We start from the raw sequence: 12169 nt of genomic DNA on the forward strand, positions 1-12169 counted from the left end.
ATCTCTAAATAAAAATAAATAAAAACATCAACTGCACTACCTTCATCTATCTTCCTTGTTACTTCTTCAAAAAAGTCGATCAAGTTGGTCAAACAAGATTTTCCATACTCTCTGTTTTCTGCCAGCCAGCCAACCTTCTATCTATGCCGATATGTTACCCGCTACACCATGAGCTCCTACTTTGCACAATAACCTTTTATGTCGCACTTTGTCAAATGCCTTCTGGAAATCCAAGTACAGTACGTCAATGGGTTCCCCTTTATCCACGGCACATGCTACGCCTTCAAAGAACTCCAATAAATTGGTTAAACATGATCTCCCTTTCACAAAGCCACGCTGACTATTCCCAATTACCACGATTTTTTTCTAAGTGCCCAGCTATAGCCTCCCCACAACTGATGACAAGTTAACAAGCCTCTAGTTACCTGTTTACTGTTTTCTGCCTCCACTCCCCCCTTATTGAATAGAGGAGTTATATTTGCTATAGGTAGGAGGGTTAGAGGGGATTTGAGGGGAATCTTTTTTTCACCCAGAGGGTGATGGGGATCTGGAACTCACTGCCTGAAAGGGTGGTAGAGTTAGAAACACTCCTGACATTTAAAATATACTTGGATACGCACTTAAATGCCATAACCTACAAGGCTATGGACCTAGAGCTGGAAAGTGGGATTAGGCTGAATGGCTCCTTGTCAGCCAGCATGGACACAATGGGCTGAATGGCCTCCTTCCGTGCTGTAAATTTCTATGATTCTGTCAGTGACAATCACAGCATATCGCCAGCAATAGTATAACGTCAGCAACAGCACAGTGTGCAGTCCGCAATAATCATTGGTAGTGTACGTCAGCAACAATCGCAGTAAAAGGAGAGTGGGTGAATGGAATGGTGGGAAGCTTTCAGAGAGCGGCTACAGACATAATTGGCCAAAGGAAAAGGCAGGTGATTGGGACTGTGTAATGCTTAAGTGCAATTGGCTTTCTTCTGTCCTGTACAACTCTCTGTGGGAGTGTATCTGGTCTGTGGGTCTCCCAATTTGCCATTGTGACTTTGGACAATTGGTGGTAACCCTGCAGAACTGGCAAATGTGGCTATTTTTATTCGGTGTTACCGTTTCTCCTTCTTCAAGAGGAATGTTGGGTCTAAGTTCAGCCTCTAATAAGGTGACCTCAGCAGAGAGGCTCTGCCTCTCTATCAAGAATGTCTGCTCTGGGCCTGGCCCATAATAAGGAGGTTTGGTTGATACTGGGAAATCACTGGGAATACAAATGCAGCAAGTCACTGCCATGACTCCCAGCATTTAATATAAATTGTGGAAAGTGGGAAGGCCTTTTCATTTATTTCTTTTTTTCAGTATTGCTGAAAATAGAGCCATTTTGTCCAAGCTTTTCTTCTTGCACTCATCAGGACAATTCACAAAAATAACAATGTAAGGGAAGCATCACAATTATACTGCATGAGAAGAGAGTGCTGATTGGTTGGCAAGTGGACTCTGATTGGTAGAGGCATTGCCATGGAAAATGCACCAGTTTATGGTGACTGACAGTTAATTGCCAAGCTTTGTTTGAAATTTAAACCAGGCAGCTTGACTGGTCAAGGCCTGATGAATGAACCAGCAAATGGCTGTCACGTATTTTGTTTACCTGAAACAGGTGCAATGTGTGTACATGTTCTTTCTGTCTGCAAAGAACAGGGACCTGTGTATTAATATTTGTAGCTCCAGTACATGCAAATATGCCACACTGTGGGCCTGATAGACAATCTTAAATTGGTTCTCAGCATAATTCTTAGCACACTGAGGATTATTTAGCGAATGTTGTCCATTGCGGAATCATATCGAATGTTGGACACTGTGGTTTGGGTTTTGCAAGCACGGGCTGGTTGAGTAAGGCCTGTACCTTGACCGTTGTGAACAGCGGTAGGGACATGTTGTTTGATACGATCCACCAGTCTTTGGGACGTATGGCCCATATACCTTGCATCGCACTGGCATTGAAATTCATCTATCACATTACTCATTTGTGTGATAGGCAAAAAGACGTTCTGCCAGCATTTGTTGCCAATCCCGAATTGCCCTTGAGAAGGTGGTGGTGAGTCGCCTTCCTGAACCACTACAGTCCATGTGGTGTAGGTACACCCACAAGTGCTGATGGAGAGGGAGTTCCAGGATTTTGACCTAGCGACAGTGAAGGAAAGGCGATTATAGTTCCAAGTAAGAATGGTGTGTGACTTGGAGGGGAACCTGCAGATAATGGTGTTCCCTTGCATCTGCTGCCCTTCTCCTTCTAGGTGGTAGAGGTTGTGGGTTTGGAAGGTGCTGTTGAAGGAGCCTTGGTGCGTTGCTGCAGTGCATCTTGTAGATGGTACACACAGCTGCCACTGTGCGTCGATGGCGGAGGGAGTGAATGTTTCAGTTGGTGGATGGGGTGCTAATCAAGCAGGCTGTTTTGTCCTGGATGGTGTCGAGCTGCTTGAGTGTTGTTGGAGCTGCACTCATCCAGGCAAGAGGAGAGTATTCCATCACACTCCTGACTTGTGCCTTGTAGATGGTGGACAGGCTTTGGGGAGTCAGGAGGTGAATTACTCGCTGCAGAATTCCCAGCCTCTGACCTACTCTTGTAGCCACAGTATTTAAAAGGCTGGTCCAGTTAAGTTTTTGATCAATGGTAATCCCAAGGATGTTGATGGTGGGAGGTTCAAAGATGGTAAAGCCATTGAATGTCAAGGGGAGATGGTTAGATTCTCTCTTGTTGGAGATGGTTATTGCCTGGCATTTTGTGGCATGAATGTTACTTGCCACTTATAAGCCCAAGCCTGAATGTTGTCCAGTTCTTGCTGCATCTGGACACGGACTGTTTCAGTCTCTGAGGAGTTACAAATGGAACATCGTGCAATCATCAGCGATCATCCCCACTTCTGACCTTATGTTGGAGGGATGGTCATTGATGAAGTAGCTGAGGATGGTTGAACCTAGGACTCATCAGTGGTTCAGAATACTGCCCAGTATAACTGCATGGAACAGAAATATTTCACACTCTTGACCTAAGTAGCCCACTCACGATATATCCCATTGATAAGCATATCAGATTGTTTATCTGTCCTTTTGGGAAGCTAGGAATTCTAGGAAGCATTTCTACTTCAGCAGTGCCCCTTCTAGACTTAAATTGTTCAATAGGAATGTGCAGAAAGCATTGACCTTGTCAGTGATGCCCACATGCCAAGAATGAATAAAAGACTAAGATAGGTTAAGGGACGAGGATGTTGAACACTCACCAATGGTCTTGATGACAGCTTCCTGAAAAATCCTCTCCTCATGCTCTTTAATGATCTGGTGACTGATGTTGGTGGTTGAATCATATTTGCCAGTGAGTTCATAGTCAATGCTGAGGCGGAGATGTCGTAGCAGTGTGTTGAACACCTCCAACACTGTGGGCCCTGTGTAAGGAGGCAATACAGTAAGTGCATGCTGCCATAACCTGAAGGATGACACCTCAATAAAGGACCAGCAATGTTGCAGAACATGAGTCAATGATTTAGTAGCATGGAAAGGCTGTTGTGTGGATACATTATTTCGATTATATGTTTCCAGATAAGTGAGTCACAACACTAAAAGGTTTCCATGGAAGCTGTGCTCTTCATAAACATGGGAAGCCTTGTGCGTGAGGAAAAAGCTAAAGCGCCATCCTGATCAACATGCACCCAAAGTTAGGAAGCAGCTGGGTGAAGTGATCATGTGTTGCAGCCATGCCTAGCAACATAAGTGAAGCAACTGCATTCAGGATATATCCTTCATGTTAAACATTTCCTTATCTGTGCCAGTGACTCTCTCACATATAGAGTCATCAAGAGATACAGCACTGAAACAAGTCCTTCGGCCCACCAAGTCCACACTAACTATCAACCACCCATTTATACTAATCCTATACTAACCCCATTTTCCCTCTCTCACCTCCACCTTCCCTCAATTCCCCTACCTGCACTAGGGGCAATTTTGTACAATGGCCAATTTATCTACCAACCCACAAGTCTTTGGCATGTGGGAGGAAACCGGAGCACCTGGAGGAAACTCACATGGTCACAGGGAGAACGTGCAAACTCTGCACAGGCAGTACCCAGAACTGAACCCGTGTTGCTGGAGCTGTGAGGTTGTGGTGCTAGCCACTGTGTCACCCTACATTGCATTAGACACTAAGCTTCTGAGCAGTGTGCATCCCAGACCCAATCCTTCACTGATTTCCATCAGCATCCCCTCCATGGCACTCTCATTAAATGGGGCACCTCTTACCCTCTCAGGATTCTGACTGTACCCTAAGCTTCAAGTCAATAAATTTATCACTTTATGTGATGCTTGAATTGTCATTGCCTATTTAGAGTACACCAGTAGCACTTTAAATATGTTGCTGTGCCGGATAACCCATCCTCCACATCCCACAAGCACCCAAGCCAAAGCTCAATCTGCACAACCAAACACTGGATTATTATTTAAATCAGCACGCTGCATGTAATATGTGAGCGTTGCATTATGTTCATGCAACATGAGATGACACGCATCTATGTGCTCCACATGGCTCTGAGTAGAAAATCAGTTCTATAATTGTCCTGTGCCTTTCTGACACACAGATTTACTCCAGTGCTAAGCTTTAGGGGCAGGACTTCAGTCCTGTGTCCAGCTCTGCTCACTGAAACTCTCTATGAGCTGCATAGGTCAGTGAGACTGTTGCTTAGTGCCAGAGGGCTGAGATGTGAAGAAAAACTGTAAACAAGAGACATGTTTTCCCACAAATATTCTGGGGCTGGGCAACACATCATGCCCCATTTTTTCACCTGATGTGTTTTGCAGAATCATAAAATGGTTACAGCACAGAAGGAGGCCCATCATATCCATGCCAGCTGCTCTGTGAGAGCAACTCACCTAATCCCACTCCCCTGTTGCCCTGCAAATATTTTCACTTCAATAATTTTCCAATTCCCTTTTCTGCACCCTCTCTAATGCACCCTCTCTAATGCACCCTCTCTAATCCAACCTCTCTAGTAGTTTCACTTCCTTCCTAAAGTGTGGTGCCCAGAACTGGATGTAGTACTCCAGTTGAGGCTGAACCAGTGTTTTATAAAGGTTTATCATAACTTCCTTGTTCTTGTACTCTTATGCCGCTATTTATAAAGCGCATGATCCTGTATGCTTTATTAATCGCTTTCTGAACCTGCCCTGTCACCTTCAATGATTTGTGCACTTATAACTCCAGGTCCCTCTGCTCCTGCACCCCTTTAGAATTGTATCTTTTATTTTATATTGCCTCTGCTTGTTCTTCCTACCAAAATGAATCACTTCACACTTCTCTGCATTAAATTTCATCTGCCACTTGTCCACCCATTCCGCCAGTCTGTCTATGTCCTCTTGAAGTTTATCACTATCCTCCTCACAGTTCACAATACTTCCAAGTTTTGTGTCATCTGCAATTTTTAAATTTGTGCTCTGTACACCCAAGTCTAGGTCATTAATATATGTCAAGAAAAGCAGGGGTCCAAAGACTGACCCCTGGAGAAACCCACTGTGTACCTTCCTCCAGTCCGAAAAACAAACACTCACAATTACTCTCTACTTCTTGTCAATTTCTGGCATCATTTCATCCAGATTGGCAAGCAGCTGCTGCTGTACTTAAATAAGGCAGTAACTAAATGATAATGTTCATTGTCCAATTTTCCTGGATGCGCTGAATGGCATCCATGGTGTATCTGATCTGTGACAGACAATCCAATAACTGCACGGTGTCTACCTACTGACATTATGATCTGTGCAAGGCAACATGTGAAATGAGAAACTATAAGGATTCCTTCCTACCCACCTACAGATCCACCGGCTGCGATCACAGCAGACTCCGACAGCACCTCCACAATGCCAGTGCGCACTTTGGCAGCGCTCTTACTGTTAGCATCCAGGTGGCCCACCAACTGCTGAATGACCAGGTGAGAATGCTGAGACTGTATATGAGACACATAGAATCATGAGTTGTGCCATTAGCGGAGGAGGATGAGCTGGATTAACAAACTATTAAGATGTAACAAATCACCTTTTCTCCCGGAAGTCCCGGCCTACACTGCAGGTTCAGGGTGCTGTTAACACTGGTTATTAAAACACTGTGAGAGGCAGAAACTCAGCACTCTGGGGCGTGGGGTGACAGGAAGCCAGGTCATACACAGGCAAAAATTTGCTGATTATTTCATTCCTGATAATTGATGGATTTACGATCATTCCTGTTGTATAACTCTTTCTAATGATTCACCAACCAATCCTCATTTCTACACAGTTCATCAATCAGAGATTCCGGGGAATTTTTTGATGTAGTTCTCTGCAAATTTGCCCCGGTTCCCAGCGACAGATAGTGCCGGCGGCCAATACCTGTGCGGCCCAGAAGCTTCGGCAATGAGGAAATGCCCGCAGTTGGCGCAGCAATTGGCCCCAAGGTGCTGTTGATCCAAATTTGCAGATGACACAAAACTGTGTGGGAGGGTGAGTTGTGAGAAGGATGCAGAGAGGCTTCAGGGTGATTTGGACAAGTTGAGTGAGTGGGCTAATGCATGGCAGATGTAGTATAATGTGGATAAATGTGCGGTAGCACTTTGGTAGCAAAAACAGGAAGGCAGATTATTATCTGAACGACTATAAACTGAGAAAGGGGAATACACAGCGAGATCTGGTGTTCTCGTACACCAGTCATTGAAGGTAAGCATGCAGGTACAACAGGCAGTAAAAAAGGCAAATGGTATGTTGGCCTTCATAGCGAGAGGATTCAAGTACAGGAGCAGGGATGTCTTGCTGCAATTATACAGGGCCTTGGTGAGGCCACACCTGGAATATTGTGTGCAGTTTTGGTCTCCTTATTTGAGGAAGGATGTTCTTGCTATAGAGGGAGTGCAGCGAAGGTTTACCAGACTGATTCCTGGGATGGCGGGACTGACGTATGAGGAGAGATTGAGTCGGTTAGGATTATATTCGCCAGAGTTCAGGAGAGTGAGGGGGGATCTCATAGAAACATATAAAATTCTAACAGGACTTGACAGGGTAGATGCAGGAAGGATGTTCCCGATGGTGGGGGAGTCCAGAACCAGGGGTCATAGTCTAAGGATACGGGGTAAACCTTTCAGGACTGAGATGAGGAGAAATTTCTTCACCCAGAGAGTGGTGAGCCCGTGGAATTCGCTACCACAGAAAGCAATTGGGGCCAAGACATTGTATGTTTTCAAGAAGGAGTTCGATATAGCTCTTGGGTCTAAAGAGATCAAAGGGTATGGGGAGAAAGCGGGAACAGGTTACTGAGTTGGATGATCAGCCATGATCATAATGAATGGCGGAGCAGGCTCAAAGGTACAGAATGGCCTACTCCTGCTCTTATTTTCTATATTTCTCTGATCCCCGGGAACCAGGATAAATCTGCAGAGCATGTTGGAAACGGTGCAATGCAAACAATTCACCCCAACTCATACTTTTAAATTTGTGGATTGTGAAGTGTCTGTGGTATTTATCCGATCCAGGACTATTTTTGATAACTAATAGATTGCAGATGTTTCTGATATTACACTGAACATTCCCAATGATCCAGAAAAAAACAAACTGAGTCTGCTGAAAGTGATCTCAGGATGTTCAGAAGTCACTGATCTTATCAACTAAATAATTTACCTAAAGACTTTGACACGATCTAATTTGCTAGCCAGCCAATAGAGCTTTATTTAAGGATTATCCAGGATACTGCATTTGGAAGATTTATTTTGACTCCATTAAAAGCCTCAGATAAGTCACACCACATGTGTTGGGGTATAATTCCACACAAACTGACAGCATAGCCAGAGGTATTGTCACACCCCGGCTTAAAGAATCATACTTGAAGTCACAGATTTAACTTTAACAAAGATTTAACATACTTTAATGGAGGCTTCTTCTTACTGCTGCTACATGAGCTATCTGACCTTGCAACCACTCCCCCCACCCCCCCCAGGTCAGGTGGCTCCCCATAGTACAGAGTGTTCCTTTCAGTTTCTCATCCAAATACCCTAATACTCAAGCCCACACACACAATCAGCCATCATGACATCCCTCCCTTATCAGATCAAAACATGTCCATAATTTTCCTGCTTGGTGTATGTAGCTTAGATTCCATCCCTTACCAAACATACTGTAATAAATTTTGCAAACAAACGCAACAAATCATTATTTTTCTAACTCACTGAGTAAATGAATTTCTTCAATTATAAATGTCAGGTAAGTTTCAGTGCATCATAATCCAATATAGTTTCAGTCTTTAGCTCAGTATTTCACTTTCTTTCTTTCTTTCAACACATTTGCTTTCAAGGGCAGTGTACGGCGTACACTCCCTTTGTTTTGAACATTATCACAACACAACATTTCACATCTAGGCACATGCTTTGTGTCAAGATTTGCTATTTTTCAACTTAAAATCACATTGTTTTAAATCACTAATTGTTGCTCCACATTGATTTCTAATTTCATGTTCTGTCAATAAATCACACACATAATCTTCATATCGCTTTGGTGGTCTCCTCTCGCGCCGTGGTCTGCATGTTGACTCACGATCTCTGGTCACTGTATCAGGATTAGGAACCTCTGGAACTGATGTTTTCCCCTCTGGATAGCAAGCTGTCTGCCTGCCATCAGCATTGCTGGCTTGGACTTCTGGATTGCTGGATGTCAGCTTTGCCTCAGCTCCTACCTCTGGTTCATCTGCTGCTATGTCTTTGTCACCATGATATTTTTTGATGCATGAAGACTTTCTGTCATACAGTACTCCTTCTGGCGACTTCACAATCACACTGTTTCCCTTCTTGGCAATGACAGTGTACACCTTGGGATAATTTGGTGTATCCATCTTGCTTGGACTGTCACATCTCAGCAATACTTCATCACCTGGCATCACCATCAGACAGTCCAGCTCCCCTTCTCTGGTTTGCAAGAAACTTTGCAGCACCCTTTTTCTCAGCATCATGATCTCAAACCTTCTGATCAACTCTAATGTCCCTCAGCTCTGGCATCTTGGTGTGTATTTTGTTTCCAAATAACAACTCAGCTGGGCTCTTTCCTGTGGGAGTGTGTATAGTTGCTCTATACATGGCCACATAATGACAACAACATCTCCTTCCAGTCTTTATCCTCAGCCTGAGAAATCCTCATCCGTTTCTCTAAGGATTGGTCATGTCATTCCACTTCCCCACTTGCCTGTGGCCATTTAGTGGTTAGTCTGTGATGGTGAATGCCTGTGACCTGCATGTAATCTGCAAAGCTCTGTGAAATGAATTGTGGCCCTTTGTTTGAATACAAAGTGACTGGTATACCATGCCTTGCAAATATTTCAGTCAATACAAACACTGTTTTCTTTGCCACTGGAGACTTCATTTCCACATATTCATAATAATGGCTGTAATAGTCAATCACCACTAGTACAGACTCTCCTGATGGCAGGGAACGAGCAGTCGGGAACGGTGGGATGGAGCGGCGAGCAGTCGGGAGCACGGGATGGAGCAGCAAACATTCGGGAGTGGTGGGATGGAGCAGCGAGTAGTCGGGAGCAGCAGGATGGAGCAATGAGCAGTCCGGCGTGGTGGGTTGGAGCAGTGAGCAGTTGGGAGCAGCGGGATGGAGCAGTGAGCAGTTGGGAGCGGTGGGATGGAGCAGTGAGAAGGCAGGCGTGGGAGGGAGCGGGAAAGAGAAGCAGTGATTGCGGGAGGGAGTAGGGTACTGTGGGGGAGAAGGTAGGTGGTGATTGGGGTCATTGAGGGGTGAGGGGGTTTGGGTTCAAGTTGTTTTTTTGTGTCAAATTGAGCAGCTCCATCTTTCTGGCAGCTGCCAGAGGCGGCGCAGACAGCGATGTTTTAGTCGGGGCCGTCTTTAGTACCGGCACCTGCCTGAGACGTTGTAGACAGTGACGTTTCAGTCGGCTCCATCAAACAAAGAACAGCACAGCACAGGAACAGGCCATTCAGCCCTCCAAGCCTGCGCCGATCTTGATGCCTGCCGAAACTAACACCTTCTGCACTTCTGGGGCCCATATCCCTCTATTCCCATCCTATTCATGTATTTGTCAAGATGTCTCTTAAACGTCGCTATCGTACCTGCTTCCACCACCTCCCCTGGTAGCAAGTTCCAGGCACTCACCACCCTCTGTGCAAAAAACGTGCCTCGCACATCCCCTCTAAACTTTGCCCCTCGCATCTTAAACCTATGCCCCCCAGGAACTGACTCTTCCACCCTGGGAAAAAGCTTCTGACTATCCACTCTGTCCATGCCGCTCATAACTTTGTAAACCTCTATCATGTCGCCCCTCCACCTCCGTCGTTCCAGTGAAAGCAATCCGAGTTTATCCAACCTCTCCTCATAGCTAATGCCCTCCAGACCAGGCAACATCCTGGTAAACCTCTTCTGTACCCTCTCCAAAGCCTTCACGTCCTTCTGGTAGTGTGGCGACCAGAATTGCACGCAATATTCTAAATGTGGCCTAACTAAAGTTCTGTACAGCTGCAGAATGACTTGCCAATTTCTATACTCTATGCCCCGACCGATGAAGAAAAGCATGCCGTATGCCTTCTTGACTACCTTATCCACCTGTGTTGCCACTTTCAGTGACCTGTGGACCTGTACGCCCAGATCTCTCTGCCTGTCAATACTCCTAAGGGTTCTGCCATTTACTGTATACTTCCCACCTGTATTAGTTCTTCCAAAATGCATTACCTCACATTTGTCCGGATTAAACTCCATCTGCCATTTCTCCGCCCAAGTCTCCAACCGATCTATATCCTGCTGTATCCTCTGATAATCCTCATCACTGGCCGCAACTCCACCAACCTTTGTGTCGTCCGCAAACTTACTAATCAGACCAGCTACATTTTCCTCCAAATCATTTATATATACTTCAAACAGCAAAGGTCCCAGCACTGATCCCTGCGGAACACCACTAGTCACATCCCTCCATTCAGAAAAGCACCCTTCCACTGCTACCCTCTGTCTTCTATGACTGAGCCAGTTCTGTATCCATCTTGCCAGCTCACCTCTGATCCCGTGTGACTTCACCTTTTGTACCAGTCTGCCATGAGGGACCTTGTCAAAGGCTTTACTGAAGTCCATTTAGATAACATCCACTGCCCTTCCTTCATCAATCATCTTTGTCACTTCCTCAAAAAACTCAATTAAATTAGTGTGACATGACCTCCCCTTCACAAACTTCCCCGATATTGACTGGTCCTCACTTAGTGCTAGGGGCTTGGATGGGGCAGAATTTGTAAGGAGCATCCAGGAGGGCTTCTTGAAACAATACGTAGATAGTCCAACTAGGGATGGGGCCGTACTGGACCTGGTATTGGGGAATGAGCCCAGCCAGGTGGTTGAAGTTTCAGTAGGGGAGCACTTGGAACTATGATGTTGTTGCTATTACAGAGACTTGGTTGAGGGAAGGACAGGATTGGCAGCTAAATGTTCCAGGATTTAGAAGCTTCAGGCAGGATAGAGGGGGATGTAAAAGGGGTGGGGGAGTTGCATTACTGGTTAAGGAGAATATCACAGCTGTACTGCGGGAGGACACCTCGGAGGGGTCGTGCAGCGAGGCAATATGGGTGGAGCTCAGGAATAGGAAGGGTGCAGTCACGATGTTGGGGGTTTACTACAGGCCTCCCAACAGCCAGCGGGAGGAGAGGAGCAGATATGTAGACAGATTTTGGAAAGATGTAAAGGTAACACGGTTGTAGTGGTGGGTGATTTTAACTTTCCCTATATTGACTGGGACTCACTTAGTGCTCAGGGCTTGGATGGGGCAGAATTTGTAAGGAGCATCGAGGAGGGCTTCTTGAAACAATACGTAGATAGTCCAACTAGGGATGGGGCCGTACTGGACCTGGTATTGGGGAATGAGCCCGGCCAGGTGGTCGAAGTTTCAGTAGGGGAGCATTTCGGGAACAGTGACCATAATTCCATAAGTTTTAAGGTACTTGTGGATAAGGATAAGAGTAGTCCTCGGGTGAAGGTGCTAAATTGGGGGAAGGCTAATTATAACAATATTAGGCAGGAACTGAAGAATTTAGATTGGGGGCGGCTGTTTGAGGGTAAATCAACATCTGACGTGTGGGAGTCTTTCAAATGTCAGTTGATTAGAATCCAGGACCAGCATGTTCCACTGA

At 45.4% G+C, this 12169-nt stretch overlaps 1 protein-coding gene across 1 annotated transcript in view; it reads right to left on the reverse strand.

Annotated features, from left to right (window-relative positions):
- The window catches only part of LOC137366359 (protein EFR3 homolog B-like), a 263372-nt gene that overhangs the window by 176075 nt on the left and 75128 nt on the right, over positions 1-12169 (reverse strand). The window contains exons 9-10 of the mRNA XM_068028261.1: positions 5839-5974; positions 3269-3430 (exon numbers count right to left, since the gene is read on the reverse strand). Of these exons, the coding sequence (XP_067884362.1) occupies positions 3269-3430; positions 5839-5974 (298 nt within the window). The remainder of the gene's footprint in view (positions 1-3268; positions 3431-5838; positions 5975-12169) is intronic.

This window comes from Heterodontus francisci, unplaced genomic scaffold (genome assembly GCF_036365525.1).
Source record: "Heterodontus francisci isolate sHetFra1 unplaced genomic scaffold, sHetFra1.hap1 HAP1_SCAFFOLD_377, whole genome shotgun sequence".
Taxonomy (NCBI): Eukaryota; Metazoa; Chordata; class Chondrichthyes; order Heterodontiformes; family Heterodontidae; genus Heterodontus; species Heterodontus francisci.